The 26,999-nt window shown below is 52.2% G+C and overlaps 1 protein-coding gene across 2 annotated transcripts in view; it reads right to left on the bottom strand.

The window, feature by feature from the left end:
* Positions 1-1,919: 1,919 nt before the first annotated feature.
* VPS45 (vacuolar protein sorting 45 homolog) overlaps positions 1,920-26,999 on the bottom strand; it is a 29,224-nt gene continuing 4,144 nt past the window's right edge. Inside the window, exons 8-15 of one of the 2 annotated variants that reach the window (XM_075445311.1) lie at positions 25,663-25,797; positions 25,195-25,308; positions 24,326-24,493; positions 20,577-20,735; positions 19,689-19,796; positions 19,257-19,378; positions 11,907-12,038; positions 1,920-2,709 (exon numbers count right to left, since the gene is read on the bottom strand). In XM_075445311.1, the coding sequence (XP_075301426.1) occupies positions 2,622-2,709; positions 11,907-12,038; positions 19,257-19,378; positions 19,689-19,796; positions 20,577-20,735; positions 24,326-24,493; positions 25,195-25,308; positions 25,663-25,797 (1,026 nt within the window). In that variant the 3' untranslated portion in view covers positions 1,920-2,621. The remainder of the gene's footprint in view (positions 2,710-11,906; positions 12,039-19,256; positions 19,379-19,688; positions 19,797-20,576; positions 20,736-24,325; positions 24,494-25,194; positions 25,309-25,662; positions 25,798-26,999) is intronic. The other variant, XM_075445310.1, reaches the window with a different exon arrangement.

The raw sequence follows: 26,999 nt of genomic DNA, 5'->3' as shown, positions 1-26,999 counted from the left end.
CCGAAGCTCTGCAGCGCAGAGAACAGACGGGGTGTCTGAGCGTGGGGTGCGTGGGATGCCGGGCTCCCCAGCAGGACTCAGACGCCGGCCCGGGGATCGTTCTGGACAATCCCTCACTAACAGCAGGGATGCCCATCGCCAGGCAGCCCCTCAGCGGCGCCTGCTCGGCCGAGAAAGGATGCTCTGGGGCCAGCCTCTTTCCTTCACCCCTCTCAGTGCCTCCCCAGCACCCCCGGTCGCAACCGAGCTCGCCGGGGAGAGCAGAGGGCTCCTGCGAGTGCCGGCAGAGCGTGGCTCAGAGCTGTGGGGCTGATGCTCCTGCTCTGCCCGGGATTCACTCCCCGCCGCGCTGAGAGCACTGCCCTGGAGGCCTCTTTGCTGACGGCCCGGCAGAAACCGCAAGCCAGGGATTTCGCCTGGAGAGCCCAGTTTTGTCTCATTTCTGAGGAAGGATTCACTTTGCCTGCAGGAAAGCAATGTGATTCCAAGGAGGAGGAGGAGGCCGAGGTGAGACATCACACGACACAAGGTCCAGCTGCGACCCCAAACCACCACATTGTGCCTCTTCTCTCCAATTTGTTGTCTGCTCTGGTGTACAAAGCTCTGGCTCTTTACCACAGGGCTGATCAGAAGGGAGGCAGCTCTGTCTGCGCCTTTGCAAAGGGTGGCTCGGAGGTGTGATCCTCCAAGCCTTCGTGATGTGAAGCGTGGGAAGTGCGAGGGAAGCAAGGGAGATAATGGCTACGCAGGGGCAGGGATGGTGCCTGAGGACTGTCTGTCAGGCTTGGTCCAGACCTCCAGGGCTTGCATTTGCCAGGAAGCAAAAACGTGTACCAAGGAGGCTGCAAAAGGCAACCCACAGGAGACGGGCTTCACTTCGGAAAGGTCGATGCAGCCTCCCGTTGTGGGAGTCTCTTCGTCCACCACTCAATCCAGTACCAGGAGCACAACATTCACAATGCGCTGTTAGGCAGCTGAGCTGCCCGATGAGGGGAGAGCCTGCTGGCTGAATAAACCAGACGCCTTGCTTCGTGAGGCACCTCTGCCTCCCGCCTCCAGCAGCAGCATCAGCCCCACCGTGGAGCTCCAGTGCCTGATGCGACAGCAGCACTGCAGGGCGTTAATCCTACGGGGAGGCGAGGAGTAAAACGTGTCAGCTTCCTAGAGGTGAGGATGAAGGCGACGGACTGGAAACTCTGCCAGCACCCATCCCTTCCAAAACAATGCCTGAGGCTCCCCGGTCAGGAAGGAAGCGCTCCCTAACGATGTGGCGTGGGAGCTCTGCCCCACGGCCTGACCCCACTGTTCCCACGCGAGAGCCCGGCAGCAGCTCCACGGCGCATGTGCCATCAATCCTTCAGCCCTGTGGGGAGACCTTTGGATGGACAGGCACCCAGGCTCGGAGTGACCTTGCTTCAGGGAATTAAGCCAGAGAAATGAGTGTGAATTCAAGTACTTTCCATCCAGAGCAGCTCTGCAGAGCTCCTGGGGAGCTAGAGGTTCAGTCTCATTTAATTATGGGAAGAGATAAGGGAAAGACTCCTTCATTGGCAACAGACATTCACAGAAGTCAGGCATCCAGTCTGCTGATCTCTGTTTTGACTCAACCTGTGCTGCTTTTCACAGTCCCTGTACCTAAAATAAAAAGGAACTCGAAAAAAATCCCCCCTGAAGGGGCAGAGAGCCTGCATTTCTCTCCGGGATGCCTGCACCCTCGCAGCAGGCGGGGGCTGGGGTTACGGCTCCCACCCTGCCTGGCTCCACCTTCCCCAAAGCCAGGGTGCGGGAAGCAGAGCGAGCACTTTCTGGTCTAGTTGCCATGCCTAGGAGGATCCTCTGCTCCCAGGTCTGCTCCACAAGTACAGTTCCCTTGTTTCTTTTCAAAACCAACATGTTTTATCACTGCCAGAAGTATTTTTATTGTTAAGAAGAAATCACAACACTTTTCCAGTTCACCACATGGGAGCAAAACCAGGGGCATGGAGCTGTGTTTGTTTCTTAGGGTAAACAGAAGTTAATAAAGAAGATTAAGAATGTAATTATACCTCAGTGGCACTACGAAAGGAATATTAGCAATCATTTAACAGACAAGAGGTTCAGTCAAAATGGGTTATTTAATAGGACTCAAAATATACAGACAATGGAGCAGAGCAAAGGGCTTCCAGTGCCCGTCAGCTCCAGCCTGCAGAGATGCACACAGAAGTCGGGGCCAGGACCGTCAGCTGCTGATCAGGGGACTCATAGCGCGTGTTCTGACAGCTCAGCTCAGAGCACAGCCTCCCCACAGGCCGGCAGAGCTGCAGAGACTCGGTGCTCCTGCAGCGACGTCTCTCCCAGGCTCTCCTGCAGGTCCCCATCCCAGTTACGCAGCCGTGTCCCGCTCAGAGCTGTGTTTGCGAGAAGACAACGAGGGTGCTGCGGTTCGGGGCACGTCCTGGTTCATCGGGGCAGACGCCAACTCCAGCAGTCGCTGCCCCGATGCTTCTCGTGCCCGTGAAGGGTCCTGGCGTGGATGGGGGAAGCTACGGCAGCAGCGCAGCGCGGGATCGTCCAGTTCTGCTCCGAAGCTGTACGGTCAGTCGTGGAAGCTCCGGATGGGCGAGACAGGGTTTCTCCAAGATTCACCGTCTGCTGCTTGACCTTGGCGCAACATGAGAGCTCTCGGTACTTCGGCCGCGGAACCCCGAAGCTGTGACTTCCTCAAGGAAGCTGCCAAGCAAAGTTAAGGTTAGCAGAGGCAAGGGCCAGCTTTTCACTGACGCAGACAGAAAGTACCCACGTGGCCTGGCCTCAAGCCTTTGAACAAACCCAACAAGTGCTCTACACCCTCAGAGCTAGGAAAACATCTGTTTTCTCCCCTGGTGTCACCGGGATGGGGGGACAGAGTCGCTCCCTCACATGTGGTGATGATGGCAAAGAGGAGAGGACCTGGCCACAACAGCCTGCGATCCAGCAACAAAACCCACCCAGGAGCAGGATCCCGGTCCCTGCGCTGATGCTCCCTCCCCTCCTCACGTCAAACCCACCAGCTCCCTGCCCAAGGAGGCAGCAGCGAGGGAGTGTCAGGGACTGCGGGTCCCTGAAGGAGCACGTGACAGAGACACTCGTCTCCTCCGATGTCCACGCAGCACCCTGAGAGCTGGCATCAGGGCCACCCTCTGCAGCCGAGGGACAGCGGTGGGGTGGACGATCACCCTCTGAGCTACACCTCCAGCTGCCTGCAAGGGAAAATGGGGGGCACTACCTCAGACTGGGACTGCAACAGTCAGGAGACGCTAATCCAAGAGGAAACAAGTGAACGGCAGCCTTGGAGAATGCTCCCCTCTCCCAGCGACAAATCCTCCCCCCAGCCAGGACGAATTCACTGAGGGAGAACAAAGTGCAAAGCTGTGGGACTGCATTGACCTGCCCTGGGCACCAACATCTGGAGCACCGAAATCTGTGGCTCCCAGCATGGATCACCAGGCCAGCATCTTCTCTGAACGTGGCCATTTGTCCTTCAATGCTCCACCCCATCTGGGAGGTCTCGCCTCTCCCCACGCCACGAACGGCAAAGCTTCCAAACGGAGGGCAGCCGCTCCGCGCGGGCTCAGCTCAGCCCCACTCGCCTTTCGGTGACAAAGCCAGGAAGGCCGGCCTTCAGGCTTGTTTTTCTGCTCGCTCTCAGTCTTCCTGTGCGGACGATAAGGCAGGAAGAGGCAGGGTGGAAACCTCCTGCTGAGGCATCCTTGACATTTCACAGCCAGGGCCTTCTGGAAAGCAGCCCCGCGCGCAGCCTGGGTCACTGCTTGTGCCTCCCGCCCCAGCTCCCAGCCTCTGCCCAGGGCTCACAGCCGCAGCAAGACCCCCCCTCCAATTTCCAGCCTGCTCAGACCACACTCAAATCTAAATAATGAGCCACAGGGAGACCTCTGGGCACTAACCATTCATTCAGTCAGCTCTCAGGGAAGTTTTAACCCCGTAAAATACTTAAGCACACACTCAGCTTCATCCCAGTCCCTCCTCTGTAAGATTTTCCATGGAATCTGAAGGGAGTTTGGGGGCTAGACCCCCAGGAACTTGTCAGTTTGTGACTTATGCACAAGTTTGCCCTATGAAGTCCTATAAAGTCACGTGAATGGCTCAATGCAACGGCTCCGCACAAACCCCAAAAGACAACGCGTTCCGAGACACATTTGAATAGGTGAAAAAGAAAAAAGTCAGGTGGAGATCAGCTGCTGGGGGCTGGCGTTGGCCAACTGCGGCGGGGAAAAAAGGGAAAACAGGTTGAAGCAGGGAGCAAGCCTGCAGCAGGTTAACGAAGACGTCTGGGAGTCAGGAGGGCTGGGCTCTGTGACTTGCTCTGGTTTGGATTCTGAGATCCTGAAATGGGAATCTGCAAGACCGTTCAGTCCTAGCCCAAACCTGTTTCCACTGACGCCCTGTTACGTCGTTAGGAGCAGAGTTAGGCGAAGCATTTGACAGTTCAGAAGGTCCTGTACTGGAGAGCTTGTGGTGTGTCTTCAAAGCCTCGTACGGACACGGCTGAAGCTGTGATCACTGCGGAGGCAACTCTTATTTCTCAGCAAATAATGTCTGCTGCACGCAGGCCTGGGGCTGCATGGTGCTGGGCGAGGTGGCAAGAGAGATGATTTCTACCTCGGTGAGTCTGCAGGATGAATTTCACCCATTCTGTCACCAGGCAGCCTTCAAAGGCCAAGTTTACCCCTGAAACATGCCGCGATGTTTCAGTCTCCCGGCTCACACCCGTCATGAGCACAGATTTGTTTCTCATCCGGGCGGATCTGCGCAGCGAGCTGGGAAGTAGGCAGACGTACAGAGTGGGATTTGTTGGAGCTGCACCGAGGTCCGCTGCATCACACCTGCACCCCGGCAGCCTCAGCCCGGCTTCACAAAGCACGGCAGAGCTTCAGCCAGCAAAGCACGCCAGAGCAAGGAAGGCTAAACCTGGGAAAGATGGTTGTTTAAATAGGTCTAAAAGTGGGTTAAGGTTTGAGACTAATTCAATCCTCTCAAGAGGAGAAAAAAATCCTTTGAAAGAATAACACTTTAAAGGTCCTTGCGTTGTTTTTGTTTGATTATAGGCTTTTATATGCCTTCGCACGGCACTCCTGCCCGTGAAAGCCGAACGGGAGCACGGCCTGCAGAGGTGAGCGCTAGCCGAGGACCAAAGCTTGGAGCCAGTCCCAGTTTCACCAGCAAGTGACAGCTCCCTCCTGCCCTCCACTGCTGCTCCCCACCTCCATCATGCAGGCAACTGGCCTTGTCTGGAGCACACAGCCGACCAGACCGTCTTCTCTGGTGTGCTGCTGCGGCTCCCGGGCAGCCGCGCCGACACCTGCGAGCGACCCTTCCCACGGCATCCCCGTGCATCCGTACCAGAGGGCTGCGAAGCCAAAGGAGCTGTGACGCCTGCCCACAGACTGCGGCGCTGGCCCGCTGGCGTTCCTTCGCCGCCGGCACTCGCACCGGCCGGTCTGTGCAGCCTGGGAAGCGGCTGAATGCTCTGCAAAACCACAGCAACGCTCCCACAGAAGATCTAATGAGGATACGTTACCAGGAAGATGGTTACTCTGGCAATGCAGTACAGTGCTACCAGTTTCTAGGTTGACTCATTCCTTCAGTATGCTGATCAAGTTATCTGAACGTTAATGCTTTTTAAAAAAAAAAAAAAAAGAGACAGAAATAAAGACCAGGATATACCACGAATCCTGCAAAAATGTGATTCCCCGAAACCACGTCTGAAATAGGTCTACCTGCCCAGGATCGGAATCATGAGGGTTTAAAAAAAAAACCAAACAATTAAAAAATAAACTCTCATGCAGATGCCTGCACCAATTTCCAGATCTCAACACCGCACCATGTGGAAAGAGGCATTCTGGGAGGGCAGCAGCCTGATTTATCAGCGGTGTACAGGAACATTGCCTGCGCTGTGGTCATTCAGCTCGGTGATTGCAGCTCGCGAGCTGTCCCTCCTCCAGCTTTATTTTTAGGCATTAGAGTCAGGCAGACTGAGTTCTTAACAGAGAATGACTTGCTTTTATTTTTAAAGGGGACTCCTGTTTACTTGTGATCTAGGGAGAAAGTTTGTGTGTGTGGAGAGGGAGATGCAGGGAGACACTGTCGCTTTAGACTTCTGGGAGCTCTCAAAAGCAGGCAGCACGACCGCCCCTGAGCATCCCCCGCACAGAAAGCCTCCCCGTCCGGAGCGCAGCTGCTGGAGGAGCCAAACTCCCACCCGCAGCGGCGAGGTGTGCTGGGGCACAGTAAAAACGCACCGTGCCGCGTCTGTTGTTATTCCCCAGGACCCTGAGGATGCTGCCACAAACAGAGCGAGCATCTCGCGCGCCGGTCGCAGCTACTCCGGCTCTGGCTGGGAAAGCCTCTGGTCAGAGCGCGAATACCAAACCACGAGAACCTGAACCGATCTCTGCGCCCTGCTCCCAGCCCTCCCTCTCCCCGTGGGAAGCAGGAGCCGCGGCTGGTCCAAGCACTCCTCCCACCGGCACGGGTACCCGGCGCCCAGGCCAAGCACACCGCAGCCGCGTGGGCACAGCCAGGCTCCTGCTGTAACTGGGTAAGTGGGTCAGGCTGGATATCCCCTCGGATCAGTCACAGCAGGTTTGTGCTTAACCTGCGCTCTGGGTGAGTCAGCCCCACGCGCCAGATGTTCCTCCTGGTCTTGGGCTCCCGCTTTTAGCCGATTATTGATCATTTTTTAATGCTTTCTCCTCCAAACCCAGCAGAATTTCTTTGAAATCCATTTGCCCATGCAGGAAAAGAACAGAGCTGCTGCCCGTGGGACTGGCGCTAAGACTGTTGGCCAACAGCAAGGAGCCAGCTCCCTCTCTCTGAATGTTCCTTAGGAGGCGGGTGAAGCCAGGGCCACTGCTTTCCAGCCTTCAGCCCAGAGATGGGGGGCAGCTGGGAGGCACTGCCAGCCACCTTAGCCTCGCTGACCTCTTCAATTCAGAGTCCAGGAATTCCATTCTTGGCTTTTCTCTCCCTGCCCTGATGCCTAAGATCTCCTTGCATCCTGCGTTTTGGCATGAGCACATGACCCTCCACAAATGTTAACGTAAAGAGTGTTTCGGAGAGCAACTGAAAACCCACAGATTTAACTCCAGCTTTGCCCCAATTTATCTGGTTCCAGCAGGTAATTACAGATGTTGCTATGGTCAGTTAAGGAATGGCACCAAGTCAAGAAAGAACTCCCACTTTCACCATAAATATGACTGAAATACATATTCCGTATGTATTTTTTAAACAACCTTTGACTAATAATCCCCAGCATTTCAGGCCTTCCATGACTGCTCGTTATGTTGCAGGGAAGAAACAGACAGGAGCTCTACCCTGAGGTCTCCATTTATCAAGAGGTTCGACCCCTGGCCAGATGCAAGGGCGTAGCTGCAGACCGAGGCCCCGGCCCGAGCCCGCTGCAGAAGACCGGCATGAAGTGGGCAGAGGTGGCGTTTCAGTTCTCATACGCCAGGCACAGCTCTGCAGCGAGCCGCTGCCTAGGCTGGCCACGCAGGAAAACACGTCCGGGAAGGCTTCTTTACCTTTCTGACAATCAAGTCATAATAGAAGTATTTTTAGCAGGGCTGCCAAAATTTCAAAAGTCACAGAGGCCGCCAAGCTGCTTTGATTAGAAAAACACTGAAAATTCCTTGACAACGACAGATTTTTTTCCACCCTGCTGGCGTTTCTCAAAGGATCTCCAAGCCTTATGAATGCGTAGCTGTACGCCCTCCTAGACTTCCCAGCGCGAGGGCTGCCCGTTACCGGGAACGGAGGAAAAAACCCGAAGGACTCAGTAAACCGAGATGCAACAGATTTAAGGCCTCATCTACAGCAACAGCAAGCGTGCACAATCAAAGAGGTTTTCTGATCTTTGGATTTCTGCAGTTCTCTGGCTGTCATCACCTGAGTTTTCAGCAGCCCGCTGCTTTAATGCATTTTTGTCTCGCAGCTCTTGGTTGCAGCCAGGACCAGCAGACCCAAGCCGCATTCCCAGCCCTGCCACCGGCCGACCTGCCCATGGGCAGCGGCAGGAACAGGCGCCACATGGATTTATCTGTTAGAGGCAGAGGAGGGAAGACAAGAAACAACCATTTTCTCACACCTTGGAAAGCCACTGGGAGCTTTTCAAACAGGGGAATAAACTCCAACAGCAGAGCCTGCCTGCTTCTGCAGCCTGACTGATTTCTACGGAAGCCCTCGGACTGCACGCCTCGTTTCAGGATACGAGCGTTGTTATCAGATACCTGCCCCTGTCTGGCATCTGTACGGATATAAATCCACAAAGATCAACAGGGACGGATTCTCCTTGACGCGACTGCGCAGCATCAAGAAGCTTTAAACAGGGAGCTCCTAGGCCCGCTTTGGGACCCTCTGCGCACACACAGAACGTTGTATTTCTCATCCCTACACCGAGCATTTTTCACCCCCACTCTTTAAAGCCTCTACTTACGGTGTATCCACTGGGCAACGCAGATGGTGTCTTAAACAGATAAGCTTCCAGCAAATACACAGCTCTAACAACATAACCAGCTCCAAAGGCTTCTTTGTCTCCTGCTTTGTCCAAAAGCAGAATGGATATCCCTTAAGCCACCCCCCACCCTAGAAACACAGATGTTGACCACAATTTAAGTTGGGCCGGTAAGAACAATGAAAGCACAGGATTAGTGTGCTTACATGGGCTGCTCAGCGCATTAATATAAAAATCTCCTTGTTTATTGTGACATATCAACCCTAATCCAGCAGAAATAAGGAACAGTTCATTAAAGGAAGGCTGGTGGATTACTGGAGGAGTTAGGCCACAATAAAATCTAGGTTTCCTCCCATTAGACACCTCGGTGTATTTGCTGAAGTATCTGTGATCCTCGTGCACTTTGCTAGGATTGCGGTTAGCGCTCGGTGGGCAGGAAACTTCTCCGTTTCTCAGGTGTCCTGGGCGAGGCAGCTCGCTCCACCGCACCGGCTGCTCCTCCTCCGCAGGCAAGAGCCAGAGCAGGCCAGTCTTCCCTTGGAAAGGGCTCGAGACTACTGACACAAAAGTGCTAATTTTTTATTACTGTTAATGTGGCCTCGCATCATTAAGGCAATCTTAGACAAGCCACCAGGGAGAAGCAAACCATCTGGGGCAGGGCTCATGCCGGGGTTCCCAGACAGGACCTTGTAGTAGTCAGCCCTTAAAAAGCAACAGCCTTTTTTTTTTATTTTACATTTTTTTTTCACTTCATTCTTTGACATGCAAATTTTGATACAGTATCCTAGATTTTCTGTAAATAATTCAGAGGCTGCGCCAAAACGTAGCCGCGGTAGAAGCCCTAACGAGCTAATGTTACTCGTTACAGCACAAATCTAAGAAGTGGCGCCCAACGATGTAGCTGCAAATCTTGAACTTGATAAAGCGGGAGTGAGAGACGTTCCCCGCTCAGAGACCTTCTGGTGCACACAGACGAAGGAGAAGGTTGCCCAGCATCACCCAACAGGTCAACAGCAGAGCCGGGACCGCGACCTAAAGCTCCAACCATCTTCTCACGCCCCTCCTGCTCGCCACACTGCTGCTCTCCTTCTGCTCAAAACACTGCGGGTGAGTTTTCTCTGCTCCCCTCCCTAAGTGACAGCTTTTGCTGAACCTGCTACACCGATACGCTTTCGGGGCAGGTCTCAGCCTCCAATATGGTGTGAAAAATGATACCATTCCAGAGATCTCCGTATCGCTTACTCTGGTTCTTGTGCTAGTGTGGCGCGACGACGCTACCATCCAGGTTCTCAGCACAGATGCTGGTAAAAGTTTGATGCAGGCGTGTCGGCAGATGTCAAAATCAGCCTCAGAATGCCCTGGCAGACTGAGAGGTTACAGTGGACGCCCGGCTGAATACGAACCAGGTTTTTTTGTGTCCTTGCCAGGTGACTATTTACTTAACTTCTTTCTTTTTATCGGTCAAAGAGCGGCTAGTATGTCCGTTGGTCTCTTTTTCTTACTGTTTCTAGGCTTGGCTAGAACAGGATTTAGTTCAAAGGCTACTTTGTAAAGCAGAAGGTTGAGCAAGCTGGGTAATTTGGGCAGGAACTGGTCGATATGTGGGCTAATACAGACTTGCCTTTGTAACCCAGTTCATAAAAGCAATTTACTTCTGGGCTAGCATCAGTTCAGGAGCTTTCCAGTCTCTGACATCAAGCTAAAGTAGGGGCCAAATTTCAGAGCAGGCACTCTGAATTTGGAGGGTTTGGGCATTTTTCCTGAGCAAGCGATGATGGAGCCACTGGATTTCCTTGTGAGAGAATTGTTACTGCTTCGGTGCAGGCAGCTTCGGGGCCTGCAGATCCCTCACAGGCATGAAAAGGAAGGGCAAAAGTGCAGGGACTTTATAAATATCGCACTGGACTCTGATGCAGCAGCAAGGCACGTACATGGCCTGAAAACCAAGCCATTTTTTAGCCTGCTCGCTACACATGAGTCCACCTGTCAGTAACTGCGATCAATGAAGTGCTTGACAGCTGTCCTTCTGACACACAACGCCCGTGGTGTTAACGGCGCGTGGTTCCTGAACTCCAGGAGGCTGCTCAGGCACCCAAAGCTGTTGGTCAGCTCTGAAAACTTCATCCCTGAAGCTGAGAGGCGTATCTTTTCCTTCCCGTTGCAGGACTGCGTTTTGTCTGCGTTTCTGCGTGGTGACGTTGAAGCTCTCCTCCCGTCCCAGCTCAGAGCAGGGTGCTCCCCCTCAGCTCAGAGCAGCTGCCGGACAACGCCAGGGAATCTCCCAGGACTTAGGTTTCACCCCGCTTCCTGCTGCAACACATGGGAGCGATGTGGGTCACCTGTCACATTCCTGCCTCTACCCTCCTTCCGATAACCGATCGGCGCCCGGCCACCACAGCGTCACGACGGATGGGGACAGAACGGCGTGGTGGAAAGGAACACGGCACGCAGGGAAGGATTCACGCTCCTTTGCTTGGCTAGCAACAAGTCATGCTGACAGGAAACAAGCCCCAATGTGCTCTAAATTTTCACCTGTGCTCAGATACTCAGATGAATAATTTGGGTTCAGGAAACACTATTTGTATTCATAAGCCAGACTTTTCATAGGAAATAAACCAGGCATTCCATAGTGACGAGAATTTTTGGCCAGCTAGAGCGAAGCAGTTGCAGGTTTCGGTACAAGCTGTCTGACACTGCAGATCCCAAGTGGGACCCTTCGCAACGGCTCACTCGGCTCAGCGCAGGGGACGTGAAACACCATCAGCACTGCCCGACTCGAGCCCTCCCAGCTCCCACAGTCAGCTGCTGGAACACCCCAGAGACAGCGGCCTGGGAAATCAATGAAGCTCAGCGTGGTCGGTGCTGCCCGGCATCACGCCGTTCCTGGGGGGATTAAGCCCTTACAAACGTCTGGCCTCCCAGGAAAGGCAACTCGGAGCATGCAGCAAACCAGTGAGGAAAGCTCTGTTCTCCAGGGAGAGATGTAAAAGACACAGCCAATACTCTGCAGGCTTGTGGGCAGCAGCGCCTGCTAGCAGTGTCATCACAGAACTCAGTTCTAATCACAGGGACGTTCACTTCACTGCTGTCCAGTGCAGTTGCTCCAGGTTTCAACAGGAGCAATAAGACCACAGTCAGTTTTGGAACTTCTCATTCGTATCAGAGTCTGTGGTGAATTATAAGCAGGAAAAACTGTACACATCCACTTCCCTGCACCTGAATTCAGCAAAACGCACATTAAACCTTCAGCTCAGTAATGTGTCCCTCAGCCATAACGAGCAGCGCTGGCCTCGGACCGTTTGCACACGTTTCTGTGTTTTACTGCGCGATGAAGCTCCCTTGGGCGTCGCACATTCATGCTCATGTCAGCAGTTTTAGACACACAGAATCCACAGTTAAAAAATACGGTTATTACCTTTTTGTGTTGTGGATTGTGGTCCCACCCAGGACGATCCGGACCCCCGGGTTGGTGCGGTTGAGGTTGTAGACAGTCAGGGCCTCTTCGTAAGTTGCCCCCCCAATGATGAACACGATAATATCTTGGGGCCTGCAATAAAGATGCAAATGTTGAGGCGGGATCAGACAAAACCCGAGGATAAATCCTGCACCACTGACGGGTGCTGAGGCAACGATGCTGTTACTTCTCTCCCCAGACCACATCTCATTTCTGTGATGCGCTGGGCTCGAGACTGACAACAACTGTAGCCCATTAAATGGCTTTTAGAACATTGCCTCTCCTAAACATTTACACAACGTGCTAACGGTCCTTGAAAGCCTCCTCAGCAACACCCACACGCTGTCTCCCTGCGGAGCTCCACCACGACACGCACGCCAATGTTTAATGCATGATCGAGACGCCGCTGCGGCTGTTAAATTAAGATCAATTCTGGAGTCAAACGAGGACAACCGTGGTGCTTCAGACCTCTCGGGCTTGGTTTGAAGGGCACAGATCAGCGGCGATTTTGCTGGCTGATTACAGAACTGCTGGGATTCAGGCGCACGGTCACCTCGGGGGTGACGTTCCCTGGCCAGCCGAGAAAGACGGGATGTTACGGAGAAGTGGCGGGAGGGGAAAGGGGGAGGAGGGGAGCGCCTTCACCTGACAAAACACAAACCCAGCCATGTGCCCTGCACTTTCTGCTTTCCCAGGAAGGCTGCACCTCCCTTGCACCACCCTCCCCAACCACTTCAGTTTTCCACTCTCCAGGACAGCAGAACATGCTTGCAGCCCATAGATCAGCTCGGCTGCCATCCACAAGTGGAGAGAACGATTTCTGCAGAACGTGCAGCGAAAAGGCGTGGATCTCATCCTGTCAGTCATCCGCTTGAGTCCGAGCAGTCCAGTCACGACACAATTAACTTCCTGTTGCCGTCTCAAACTCAGCTCTGCTTTCCAGGCAGGTACTTCTGCGAGAACGCAGCTGCGTGCTGCAGCGGAGGAAGCAGCAGGCATTCGCCTGCTCCGTCTGCGCAAGCTCTGGATCAGTGACAAAGCAAATGGAGCATGAGACGGGGGTGACCCCGGAATGCACCTGGGCTCCGTGTCTCTGGTTACTCCCCGCTGAGAAGCCAACCTGCAAAGCCCTCGACACCTGCTCCTGTCCCGAGGAGTTCATCGGAAGGACGACCGTCAGCGACTTCTCTCTTGGCATCGCTGAACAGACAGCGCTACCAAGAGCAAAACTGCTCCTGCCGTCAGAATGGGACCCTGGCTCAGAACGAGCGTGGTCGCCACCAGAGCCACGCAGCCGCCTCCCCACCCCTGGAGAGGGTGCAGAAAGGTACCAAAAATTAAGGGAAAAGATTAGCGCACACCCCTTCCCCAAGCGATCTTTGTTACCAATAACCTTCTGAATCGTAAGTCTTTTCAGCAAGTTTGGGTCAGGGCTGCACAAGCTGATGTGGACAGACAAAAGGAGATTCGGCGATGCTGCAGAAGGTGCCGGCAGTCTGCCTTCGCGGGCGGAGAGGGAACACCGCAGCCTCGAGGCCTCCAGCGCGGGAAGCCCCCCGCTTCAGGCACACCCGCTGGGGACACACAGCGTTGCTAATTCAGCTACAACAAAGCTGCTGCCTTCGATGCAGTTCTTCTGCAGGTACTACACCGTCTGTCGTCCTTGGGGACTACAATAATTCTAATAATGGCCAGGACCGCCAGCTGCAGTTTTCTGCACAGCTTCCTTGGAAAGGACAAGGCTCAAAGCAGAATCCTTTGCAGAGAAGTCAGCAACAGTGGAGCATGCTATATTAGATGCTTTATGCTTGTGCCCTCTGGAAAGAGCGACAAGTTTTACCCGGGGCGTGATTCACCCCTTCCAGCCAGGAGCAGTGGGGCAGGCAGCGCTGCCCGCAGCAACGCAGTCTGTGCCGTCTTCGCTTCCCTCCCAGAGCCCCCGGACTCGCTGTGCTTGCCTCTCCCCGCAGAGCTACGCTGCGTCCCCGGCACGGGAACAGCCTGTCAGATCTTCTGCGCCGCAGCCTTCAGATAAGCAGGTTATATACAGCACCGCGCGCGCAGGCCGGGCAGGTCCAAACAGCTCACCGAGGCCGGCGGAGGTTTCTGCACCCTGGTGACAACACAAGCCACCGAGGACAGAAGAGCGCGGCACCTCCGTCTTTTCAGCTACAGTCAGGCACGCTGCTTTGGAAACTGGATGCAAATGTGCCCAAGTCTTCTGGGGAGGGAAATCAAAGGAAAGGGAACGCACAGCAATGAAGTCATCTGATAAGCCACTGTCGGTTGTCAGAAAAAGCACACCTAAAATCTCCACGAGCCCACTTCTGTCGCGATGCACGTAACAGATGTGCCAAGCAGGCCATGCCATGCTTCGCGTCTTAGGGAGAAGGCCGAAAGCCGCACCTCCGCGGAGTGCAGTCAGTCAGTCGGGACCTGCAGGGTTCAGGTACTGTTACTGACTGCGTCACTGGAGCAGCAAAGAAACAAACCAGGCAGTGTCTCACCACGAGGTCTTGTGCAGGCTGAAGTCCACAGGATGTCTCCTGGTACCATCGTTTGTGCATTTTTGGTTGGCACTGTCAGAGACCTAAGGAACTTCGATGCCTCAGCCTCTAAACAGGTGCCCTCTCATGGCACGGAAATCCCCTGTGCTAGGTGCTGCACAAAACAAGAATCAGGGCTCCTTTGCCCTTTAAGTCATTCCTGTACTGTTCACGAAGCAGCTGGCACTACCCAGCTCAGGAGACTGAGCAGCCCGGTGATCCCATCACAAACCGCAGTAACGTCTCTCTGCCATCCTCAGCCAGAAACTCCGGGCTGCATCTGGTGCACGGCTTTGTCGCTGTGCATTAACAGGAGTTGCTGTGGTGGAGAATCTCTAGGAAGAGATCAACTGATACTCAGAAAAAACAAACTAAAAACATGTCAAACAGGTAGAGAAATCCAGAAAGAAGAATAATCCAGACAGACCCAGCATGGGAGAGCTGATATCTACGTTGGGCTGCAAACGAAACTGGAAATGCCTCTGAGATGCTGGGTCGCAGGTAAGAAAACCGCCTGCTTGGCCATCATGTCCTGCTCTGCCTCTGCTTCCGTGCCGCTGTGATCGCTGGGTATCAAGAGCATGGCACGGAACATGCTTATTTGTGGTTGTAAACTGCTGCTGCCTCTCTTACAGGATTAAGCCTGGCGTGGGGGAGTGGGGCAGAACTACAGCCTCTCCCACGTCAGGCGCCGTGCTCAAAGCCCCCGGCATTCACCCTGCGGGTTGCTCCCGGACCAGAAGTGAGCGGTCACGCAGAGGCAGGCTGCCACCGAAGAACAAAGGCATCTTGGTGCTCTCAGGAAGCGCCCAGGGAATTACTGCTTATACCAAGGGCAAATAATAAGCAATTTTGGAATAGGAAGAAGCTCCAAGACTGTTACAGGATTAGCGGGAAAGCAATCTGCAGCACCGCTCGCCCCAGCTGTTGCGCTCCTCAGACCCAATTTGCGGATGCGGCTGTGTTAACTACCTCGGGTTAACTACCAGTTAACAGCTAAACGCTCAGACACCTCAGACAGGAGGAAGAAGCAACTTCCTTGAGCAAACAAGGACACCACCAGAGTTCTGCCTGAAAAAAAATCCACAGAACGTAAACCACACTAAACACAAGAGAATATATATGATTTAGGAATAGCGCTCGTTTCCCCAGTCCGTAGGGCAGCGTGCGTGAGCTCAGATGAAAAAGCATAGAGCCAAACGGTTCCACATCACACGCTGCGAGCTGAGGCTTCCAAAAAAGGAGATTCTGTACTCGCCGCCTAAGGAGATACCTCACCCCTCCCTTTAGATGTGTGTCAGCTATAGACGTTTCGAAATGGTTCCAAACTCTTCCTCTCCTCAAGCAGTCTACAAGAACTGTCCCTTCAACAAAACCCATGGGAGAAGACCATGTCCAGCCACAGAATACTGTAACCTAGACGGCGTCGGTGAGTTCTCACGTGCTACGTTTAAATCTGAACTTTGACAGGCTTTCAGACAAGGGAACTTTTCAAGATTTTTCAAGAAGCCGGGAAGTAACTGTGATAACCTGAGAGAGGCAGGGAAGGAGCCGAGTCCCACCCAGATGCCCAGGGAGCAGCGTGCCTTTTCCTCCCGCTCGTTCAGAGGCTGTTGCCTGGTTCATGCGAAATGCTGGCGACCCGTGTTCGCTTTTAAGAAGCGTAGCAGTGACAGAGCTGCCTCGCGGTCTGACTACAAGCTGGATTTTGTACGAAGCGGGCTCTAGCCATCCTGGGTAAGCCCCGGCAGGCCCAGCTGGGCTGGTCGGGACCAACGCCCTGCTAGAGACAGCCCAGGTCAGGGCACAACCAAAGGTGAAGCAGCACCCAAAGGAGAGGCTTTGGCAGAGCCCGGCGAGCAGAGCACGCCGACAGGTCGCAAGCCTTGGAGGCGTTTCGTACGGCGCGAAACACGGCTGGGGCTCCCGCAGACCGTGGCGACAGAGACAGGTTTTAGGAACTCCTCTAGCTAGTACTTTCCAGCAGGAAGGTGGAAGGGTCTGCAGGCTGATGGCATACGAGAAAAGGACGATATTTAACACAGCAGGAAATAAAGGAGAAGCAAAAGAAAGCAGAATTGCTTATTGCTCTCTCCTAGGAACCCTGCTCAGTGCTTTGCAAAGATTCCCTTTCCTCCACTGCTGCCAATTTCCACAGCTGAATTTGGACCAGGAGCTCTTCCTCCCTTGCAACAGCACAATGTTTAATACAGAAAGAAATAGTTAAAAAGAATCCTTTTGAATTCTTTGCTGTTCAAGCAACTGCGTCCCTTTGATAGCAAAATACAAAGCCTTTCGCCCTGACCCTCTGCTGAACTCCTGCCAATCACTGTAACACCATCCTCTGAAAGCAGAGAGCAAGAAGACAGCGTAGCCCAGCTTGCCTTGGGCTGTGATTTAGTATACGAAGTTTTGTGAAATTATTAAATGTAAATTCCTCGCTCAGTTGGCTTGGCACTAGGGCAAAACCATCAAGTGGGCCTTTTTCTTCCAAATCTGGTAACTAAAACCTGGTTTTAGATGAGCCCCGATTTTCATGATATCGAACATTCATACTTTAGAGGTAACACCGTGCTGTGGCCCCCACTTTATGTAGCAGGTAACGACCAGACACAAAACTACTGAGGTGCCTGTTTTTTGTCAGTGACAAACCCTCATTCCTACAGCTCCCGTGTCTGAAACTCCACAAGATCTACCATTCTGTTCAGGAAACAAGGCTAATGACCATGTGCCCTTATGCTTTTGGTCATTTTGCAGACATCTGAGCCAGCAGCAGCACTGTTGGACCCAGCCACTGTCCCAAGGACAAGCCCAGACCAAAGGAAGACCAGGAGAAATTTAAGAGAAAGAACAGTTTGGAAGCTCTGCCTTTGTATTTTGAGATTTACTTTAACAAAACTACAGGGTTCATGTCTTTTAGTGAAGAGACGAGGCTGTAGCTGCTGTGGAGAAGGCAGGGAGCTGCAAGCTCCATTGCCCTTCATCCAACTTCTGTCTTCCTGCAGTTCAAGGTAGGAACTAAACCCTTCTTACACTCCCCCAAATCAATGCTTTGCATGTTGTTTGTAGCAGGATTCTCAGGGGCAGGCTGCTTTACCCTTTTCAGGAAACATTTAAAGAGGAATCTAAGTGAAACACAGCTCAGGAAAATGTCAGTGGGAACTGAAGAAGAGAAGATAAAGGTCAGAGGACCACTTGTTTCTAGTTAGCTCAGAACAAACCCAGGTCGGGGATGCCTGGATGCAGTTACCGCTGTTCTGCAGGTCTCATTTCAGGTCTGCCACAAACTGTATCCCTCAACCTCTTTTTGTTGGGCTGAAATCCATCCCAGTCGAGAGCTGGTTTCAAGGACAGAGAGGACAGCGCTCCTGTTGCCAGGGGCCTGGATATTTCACACCTACTAAAACCACCCATCCACTCTATCCAAAATTCACCATTTTATTTTAAAGGCAAAAACTGGAGTGAGGCAGGTATTGTTTGGTCTACTGCGGACGTACTGTTTCTTGTATGACTATAATTCTTTCTTATTCATAAATAAACTTATTAATATCCCCTGCTGTCGTCTGGCATGGAATGTGGATGCCTCCCTGCTACAAAATACATTTTTGCTTTCATCCAAGGGATCGAAACGCCCCAAGGCAGGGCTAAGGAGGAAGAGCACTGCGTGTGCATCTCGAAGAGAGCCAGACAGGAATGCTCGCTCTTTGACACGCTCCCGCCCCTCCCACCCGCTTGACACTGCTCAGCCTGGGTCCCCAATCTGCTTCTCTCCCGCTCCAAATGAGCCAGCGATTTTCCTTTAACCCAAACTGCCCTGCAACAGCCGCCTCGTCTGTTGAGAAATACTACCTTGAATTTACTTTCTGCTTCACTAAAAATGTGGCGGTTGCTGATAAAAAGCCAATGATACGCAGCGTGTGAAGGGAATGACGATTGTTCTAACGCTGCAAGCAGAACATCTTCCACAGAACCCCGGGGCATTTAACAGACGCTGGAAGAGATTCCGAGAATTGCTGTGATGACCTCATCCCCGATCACCCAAAGGAAGCAAAGCACCAGCAGGCTCTTCTCCTCAAAGGAGACAACCACCAGGAGTAAGAAATACCCGACCAGCACGCTGCAGAAGCTTAATTTACCGAAAGGAAACTGCGGCACCAAAGAAAGGAGTGATTTGTGCAGAATGCCGTTAGAGGAGGACTTGTCATCTTCTCTCCACTGACTCAGTGCCCTACTCTGAGGCCCACATTTACCTTCGATGACTTCTTTGACAACAGATTAGCTTAGCTCCAGCACAGTCAGCGAGAACCAGCCAGCCGGAGTTCTTTTCAATGACAGTTATTAGCCATATTCAGCAAGATCCCATTCTCATCAGGAATAGTAACTGGCTCAGAAGGGAGAGCTTGCAGTTGGACTATTTTTGGTGCTCTACAAATAAACGCCAGATGGCATGGAGTGAAGTTAGGGAGCATGATGAAATCCATCACGTGAACATCCTGGCAACTTGGTGCAATGGCTTTATCCTTTACCTGGGCTCTTAAATGGGGGCGTCGCATCTTGGCCAGCAAGAAGACACAACCACACTTCAGTCTCAACAGCCCTCTCCAGGGCACTTCCGTGAGAGCACACGGAAGACCTACACAATCAGGACGTTTCTCTGCCAAGCCTAAGTTTTGTTGGGCTGCAGGCAAACAACAAAGCAAATGGCAGCACTGGGAGGAGCAGACATATTTCAGTTCCCAGCCCTGGCCCAAAAGGCCCCACGTACCTGTCACGGAGCGTGTTGGGACCCAAGTAAGGGTACTGGCTGTCCTTGAGTTTCCCTTTGATGAGCTGATCCAGTGTTTCTTGAAGGAGAGGCTGGTGTTGCGTGTACACATTCTCAACACCCTGCAGTGCAAGAGAAGCTCTTGTTAAGGATTAATACAGCAAGGCAGCAAGCTGAGAGCAAGATGACAGAAAAGGAGCTTCATCACCTGACGGACACAGCAAGCGTTAACCATTGAAGTGCAGGTTTAGAGGGGCTTTTCAGCAACTCACTCCCATTGTCTTCAATGAGAATCAGGGCATAAAAGCCCAGTGGGCTTATTATTAAACCTCTGAAAGCCACGACACATGGCATCGTGCTACATGCAAGTCCTGCGCCATGACTGCGATTTTGACTAAAATTGTCATTATTTCATCTGCGGCAGATCCATACCTTCAGTCCTTTGAGGAACTGTTTGGTGATGGCTACAGCATCCTTGGGACTGAACAGGTCGCTGCCCCGCACCCGTTTCCCTCCGTACTCCACAACGGCAGACACGAGCTGTACAGAGAAAGGCAAAACCAGAATCCTGTTAACCTGGGAAACCAGCTTCCAGGCCGTTTTTGCTAGGTAGGCTCAGTGGAGGTATGGGAATGATGACCAAGCAGTCAGGGAGATTGATCCCAAGCAGATAATGCAGCATAAAGAGCGGCAAGGGGGAAGAGACGAAGTACTCCCCATATCCACCAAGCAAGCCAGGCTGCCGTGACACCGCCTGCATAAGGAGAGAGGCTTTCATTTCCACACTCCGCTGCAGCGACAGCAGATCCTCCATACAATGTGACATCATCCTGCTTCTCCACCTCCTCTCCAGCTGCTCAGCGCATTTGCCAAGCGCTGCCACCCCTCTCCCGCCCAGCCAGGCTCCCTTTGCAGTCCCCAGAAGCCCTCTGCTGCAACTCTTCCCTGTTCAGCAGGAGCTGGGGAAAAGGGGTGGGGAGGGAGAGGCGAAGGAGAAAGGCAGCAAGTTCCAGGCCCCATTTACGTGCCACACACCCACCCTAGCAGACTCCTGGCATGCCTGCTTTAGTCAATCCTTCATAATATCATTTTGGAAATGGAAATTAAGTAATTAGTTATGCCTTCTAAAGTAACACCTGCAAGTAACACAGTCAAGTAACACAGCCAAGCTCAGGGCTCTTTGCGCAAGGTGCAATTCAACAAAAAAGCATCGGGCTAAACTAAAGCAGGCAAGCTTTACACCAATTAACAATGATTTTCCACCTCTGTGCCCTCCTGCCCCACTCGTTCATCCAGCCGAAGGAGCAATGCTGCAATCACCTTTCGGTACTTCTCCGGCACACCCCTGTTCCTGAGGTCCGTCATCAGCCCCGGCAGGCTATTGCTGCTGTGCCGCTCGTAGTGCAGGGCATAAAGCATCACCAGCCGGGCAGCGTCAAACTCGGTCACCTTGGGGTTCTGCAGGAGGCGACGCACGTTCTGCAGCAAGACAGAGAGCAGTATTAGTGGAGAGGCCTTCAAAGGACGTTAAATCAGACCAAGATCAAGCCCACTGCCTAGCAACACAACTGCAAGCAGGAGGCACGCAAGAGAATTTAATTGTGTCATGAGCAACAGAGCCCAGCTTCTTACGTGCACTGTGGTTACGTTTACTGGGGTACAATAGAGTGGAAGTTGCTTTCGGGCCTTTTCATGAAGCTGGGGATTCGTAACCCAGTTCTGGTGTCCGTTCTTAGCTCTCCACACACGCTGCAGGGTGAGCTCAGGTCACCGTATGCCTCCCCTGAAGCGAGGCATCAGCAGGCACCTCCAGAAACCTTTAACCTCTGCCCCTCCCTTCCCAGCTTGGGAACTGGCCCCCAGGTTCCCTCCTAATATCGACTGTCAAGAAAGAGCTCAGACAATTACACAGACTCTGTTTTCTTTTAGAAGGTGCAGGGCAGACGCATCGAAGACTCAGATAACCTTCGGATGCGAGAAGCGGAGGAGCACGCCAAGCACTCGGAAGCAAAGGAGGAAAGGAATTAAAGCATGGAAAGGAAAATAAAGATTACGGCACTGGAGGTAAATACAGAATCTACAGTTATTCCTTCTAATATGGAGATTGTTATTTTTTGTGATGTTACTATCATAAATACGGTGGGTATTTAATAATATTTTAATAAATACAGAGGGTGGGTGCTGCAAAGAGGCTGCCTGTTACAGCACAGACCCTTTCCAGAAAAGTTTCAGAACCCCAGCGCACGCCATTTACCCTCCAGGGATTGCAGGCAGGACATAATTGCTTGTGTAAGTTGACAACTGGCCATCTGAGCGCTACTCCTTCTCACTACAACAAAAAGCGCTTATTTCCTCTCTGCAACCCCCGAGTCGTTGTGTCGTCAGAGAGCCGAGCTGACGGAGTGAGCGGAACAAACACCAGAGCCAAGCTGGTAGCTTAGGGGAGCAGTGGGAGTAATCAGCTTCTGAACGCCGAGCTTGGAGGTGGATCTCGAAGAACAGGCGTCAACGACCAGATGCGTTTGCAGACATCTGGTTAGGGCTGGACAGATGCTTTAGGAGACAGCAAAGTCTGACATTCTCCCCGTGCTGAACATCAAAGCCAAACAATCAGCCTGTAGGAGCTGAAATGCCTGGGAGCAGAGGAGCCGCCAGTTCTACCGTTGCAGAAATGGCAGTACCAAGAAAGGGGGAGAAGCAGTCAGGATTTTTCCGCTCTGTGAGCGTACGTGACCTTCAAACACTCCAAAAATCCCAGCAGATCTTTGCAAGATTCCCCCACCCTCCCAGTACAGGTAGGCAACATGGAAACACCCAGTGAGCAGCCGTGAAACAATGTGGGGAAACTGTTGTTACTTACCACCCTGATTCAGCTACATTTGCTGTAATTTGGGTGACTGATGCTGACTAGCTACAAAAATATAGATCAAATCCTGGCTTTGGGGACGATCAACAGGAGTCTACCGCTAACCTCGGAAAGGTCAGGAATTCACCTGTGAGGGTAGGGACAGAGTCCCACGGAGAAGTTTGCTTGCAAGATTTTTTGATCCTGTGCTGGCAGCGCAGTGGCAATGCCTGCGTGAGCGGGAAGCGGGTAAAACAGAAAAGCTATTGTCCATCCAAGGAGATGGGATTCAAAACCTCCCATTCATCTCTCAAGGCTCATGTACTATGTCAGGATTAATAAGAGACCAGGGGAAGAACAACCAAAATGTACTGTACTCAGGGGCCCTAGGCCGCCAGAGAAATTAACAATTGCTGAAGTTACATCAGCGGGAGAACAATACTGCCTTTATTTCGTGCACTGGCTTATTCTTCATTGTCTTGGTGGCCTGGGCCCTTCACTGCCACCAGGAGACTGCAACAGGGGACAGCCTGGGGCAGGGCAGCTACAGAGATCCTGATCTCTCATGGAGAAAGACACCAGTTCCATAGTTCTGCATTTATTTCCTAGCTGCTATATGTGTTCCAGTCGGTCTCAGTTGTCAGAAATACAGCGGAGCCCTTTAGCCATGCAGCTGTAAGCAAACTGCAGGCAGCTTTTCTGCTTTAAAAACTGCAGAAATACCCAGTTCGTGCAGACTAAGACCTGAATTAGCAGCAAGGTGAACTCCAGTAACCACCCTGCCATGGCAGCACGGCTCTCAGCAGGGGCTGACCCGCCTGCCTCTCTCTCCAGTTTCCAGCACCGCCACATACTCTCTTTACCGTAGAGCTGATAACGCAACCGCATCGTCACCAGCAATTCACGTCATCCCTTTCTTCAACAGATCTGAGATAACTTAATAAAAAGTAGACCAGCATTTTCCAAAACGGTCTCCACTGCCAAGCACCCAAGGTTCAACACTAATGCTCTGTGCTGTGTTAATACCAGAAATAACAGACCACAGCACAGACACGATGGGCTGTCGGATTAGAACTCAAATATTTGACTTCTAAATTGCAAAAGCTTGATCTAGAAACAATGATATAGGAAGAGAACCTCAGAGGCTGTTTTCAGCCAATGCATTTTATGGCGACATTCCCACCTCAATACTTAGTCATCTCAACTCCACCAGCTATAAGCTATCCAATCGTATCCATACGCTCGCCAAGCTATAGAGCTGCCATGGCTTCAACAGGCCTACCCTGATTCACATCAGCTCAGGATCTGGTAAGAGATTACAGCACTTCAAGAGTCTAATATTATCCCCTAGCCCCCCACTCGGAGCACAGAGTAAGAGGCAAAGAAGACATGTATTTCAGATCTGCTGAAGATGCTTGTCTTTATTTTCTAGTCAAACTGCTTCTGCGCTGTTCTGTAAAGGAGTCCACCACATGGTGCAACTTCTACCTTAGCTATAAAAAATTAAGGAATCGGTTTTTAATACTGAATCGCTGGTTGAACTCTGCTGTAATACAGTCACGCTCAACAATACTGCTATTTTCTCTGAATAGGCAGCAGCCACAATTCATCACTATTGACATACTGTCAGACACCAGGTCAGGTCACAGAACCCAGCAAGCCAGCGCAGGGTCAAAACTTCAGTCTATCCTCAGCTATAACAGAAGTCTCTGTTAGGCTTTTTCAGTCCTCTTTGCCAAAGAAATCTTTTATCGAAGAGGCTTTCCACTGTTTTTCATTAAAAAAAAAAAAAAAGGTAGAAGCCAGCACCTCGATGAATAGTCTGGTTTAGATGATTCCATGGATTCCATTTCTCCTCCTCCCCAGCAAATACAACAAGCTCCTGCCTGGGGGTCCGAGGCTTTTTTTTCCACTGGTGCCTGCACAGGCAGCCTGCCAGAAGCCAACTGACTGTATATAATGAAGGAATGTTGTATTGTGAAATGTAAAGACAGAATTTGCAAAGATGCTTCTCAAGCCAGTTATTAACTATGATTCATCCCCATCTAAACTGAACGGGGAGGAGAAGAGTAATTCTAACATCTAACGTCCCAGCCCTGCAGGATATCTGCAGGCAGAACTCCCACCGACTTTCAGTATCAAACGCCCATCAACAGGGGAGTTCCGGGATCAAACCGTCTGGATTCAGACAAAGGCTCGAGGTTTGGTTTTGAGCCCGAGGTACCTGGAGAGCACTGGAATGGTCATTCTGGCAGGCCAGCTCCTGCTCCACTTCAGACACCTCCAGCAGGTTCCGCTCACCAACCAGTCGAGAGAGCTCTCCCACTACTGTCACGTGCTTCGATACCGTGCCCGACATCTTCTTGAACTGCGGGTAATTCTCCACAAATGCCTACAGTGGGGAAACCAAAGCAACCGGTTCTTTGAAAGGAAACCAGGAGACAGCAAGAGACAGTGGGTGCATGCAGCCCAGCGATAAACTGCTTGAGCTCTTTTGCATCAATATAAACAAGACCAGGGTGGGTGTATGGATGATCGGGCACCTCAGTCCCAGGAGCCCATGGGATTTCTCCAATTACAAGCAGGATTTTGGAAGGGACGTACTTTTTATTTACTCTTAAAAGGATATGGAAAGTATCTCCAAAAGTGTCACCAGGATTCTTCAAATCTGAGCAGCGACTGAATTAACAGCCTGCGCTCTGAGCTGTGGCCAAGCAACCCAGCTCAGATACAAAGTCCACGCAGCCGTATCGGGGTAAGCTAAGTACTTAAACCAGAGCTTACCGATTCAGTTGCGGGGCTTTGGGATTCCAGCAAGCTCTAAGCAGCAGCTTGGGGAGCAGTCAGCACAAGCAGGCTTGCAGACCACGCTGCGGTGGTGCAGAATGGCCTATGGAAGCATCTAGCCGTCAGCGAAGAACCATTGTAAGGAACACAGTGCAAAAAGGAGGTTCCCGCTCCCCAAAACTAGCACTGCACAGAGGTCTGACCTGTTGGTACTGGCAGCGTGGACTGTCAGTGTACAGACAGCAGTGATCTGCACTGTCCTGCAACCGGTGGGGTTGTAAACGTCCGGTTACGTGTAGAGTGTACCTTCATATCCGCTATGGATTCCAGCTTCTGCTGCTCCTTTGGTTTCCTCCTCTGGAAATCCTCCATAAGATTCTTGATGTTGCTGCCAATCTCCGCAAAGTTCAGGTACATGTTCTGCACGGAACAGGACAGGGATCTGAGAGAAAGCTGTTCTAACGGGAGTCTTGATGCGACTCTGTGCCCAGAACACTGAAATGTCATTGCACACCGTCTCCCCGAGACCCAAGCCTGAGCAAGCAGCTCTGCAGGCAGCCGGGGTTTGAAATAAAACTATAAAATGGATGCGTTATTTCCTGTCAGATGCTGCTTGTGTTACACGCTGATTTTCACCACTTGCAGAAGCTACACAGTACCCCACCACCCCGATGCTCAAAGTCATTGGAAAAGTTCCTTTCACACGACAAAACCAAGAGCGGAACCCGATCCCCAAATTCAGGTACTCATGAAGATCCCCACCGAGATACCTACGTTGGCGTAGAACTCGTCGTTCTCGGCAGACAGGACGACCTCTCGGAGATCCTTGCTTATCCCCGGTACCCGAGAGAGGTCGATGCGGTTGTTGTTAATCCCCAGCAACTCGTGAACCATAGCCTGGTACGTCCACTAACAAGGGTGGGGAAAGAGAAAGGCAAATGATGACCTTAGGAAGGTAACAAACAGCACTGGAGAATAAATGGACTTCAGGCTGAGCTCAGACAGAGCCAGTTTATATCCCTCCAGTAACACACAGTGGATCCAAAGTGTGCGCTTCTCAAACTTTTGGCACAATCTTACGATAAGAAATCAACATTACTTCTGTTCTACTCAGACGAGCATCCCACGGTGAGAGGCACTGGCGCAAACACAAAGGAAAAGCGCCCCGTTCCAGGGCACTTACTGCAGGCACGTCCAAAAGACGCGACTCTAAAAGGAGAGCAGTGGGGACTGACGTTCCTCTTCAGACAGTTCTGTCGGGCACCGCGATCCCCCGCCTCTGCTGGGAAGGGACACGTAGCTTTGGCTGCAGAGGTTCCACAGCTACAAGCTGTACAGTCTCCTACATGCTCCTTTGTCTCTCACGCAGCAGTAGCAGTCTGTGTTTCTGCACATCACGGAGTTACTATATTTATCCTGACTAATATTAATCCAGAGAGAAAACTGAAAGCTGATCAGAGCACCGACATGCCCGACAGCCATTACCATTCATTTGCATCTCTCTTCTGGATACCAAAGTCCCCACGAGCCTTTGGTGCCCTGTGCCGAGCACCGTCCTGATCGCTACAGACCACACGCGAGCTGGGATTCTGGCTGTCAGGTCACTCCAGCAACACAAGCGTCGCCCCTAGCTCCTGCACCACCCGCGTCAGAGACGCGCTGGCTGCTGCGGAGGGAGCCCGGCGGCAGCTCCAGCCGGAGCCGTGTGGAAGCGAACCCCACGGAAACGGAGGGGACAAACACTGCTTGACGCCAGGCTCTGCAGCACAGCGAAGAACAAGAAAATCCCAACAGCTACCTAGCAAACGCTACCACCCATCGGTAACACAGAGCGAGAGAAACACCGGCGCAAGGTTGCTCAGCAGCTCACAGATGCGTGCTGCCCTCGGAGAGGACACTGCCAAGGCACGAGGACTCCAGATGTAAGGCCTGTCTCACAGCAGCGCCAGCGGCCGGGTTTGCCCCAGTGCTGGCTACATCTGCCACCAAAGCCAGCACACACAACCCCTGCTCAACTGTCTGAAAAATCAGGCCACGAGATAAAAGAGGGATTTCAGAAAAATCTGGGAGGCAATACTTTTTACCTTTCAAATATAAACCATGCCCGGCCA

Source organism: Opisthocomus hoazin, chromosome 30 (genome assembly GCF_030867145.1).
Source record: "Opisthocomus hoazin isolate bOpiHoa1 chromosome 30, bOpiHoa1.hap1, whole genome shotgun sequence".
Taxonomy (NCBI): domain Eukaryota; kingdom Metazoa; phylum Chordata; class Aves; order Opisthocomiformes; family Opisthocomidae; genus Opisthocomus; species Opisthocomus hoazin.
This window is presented reverse-complemented; position numbering and strand designations above follow the sequence as displayed.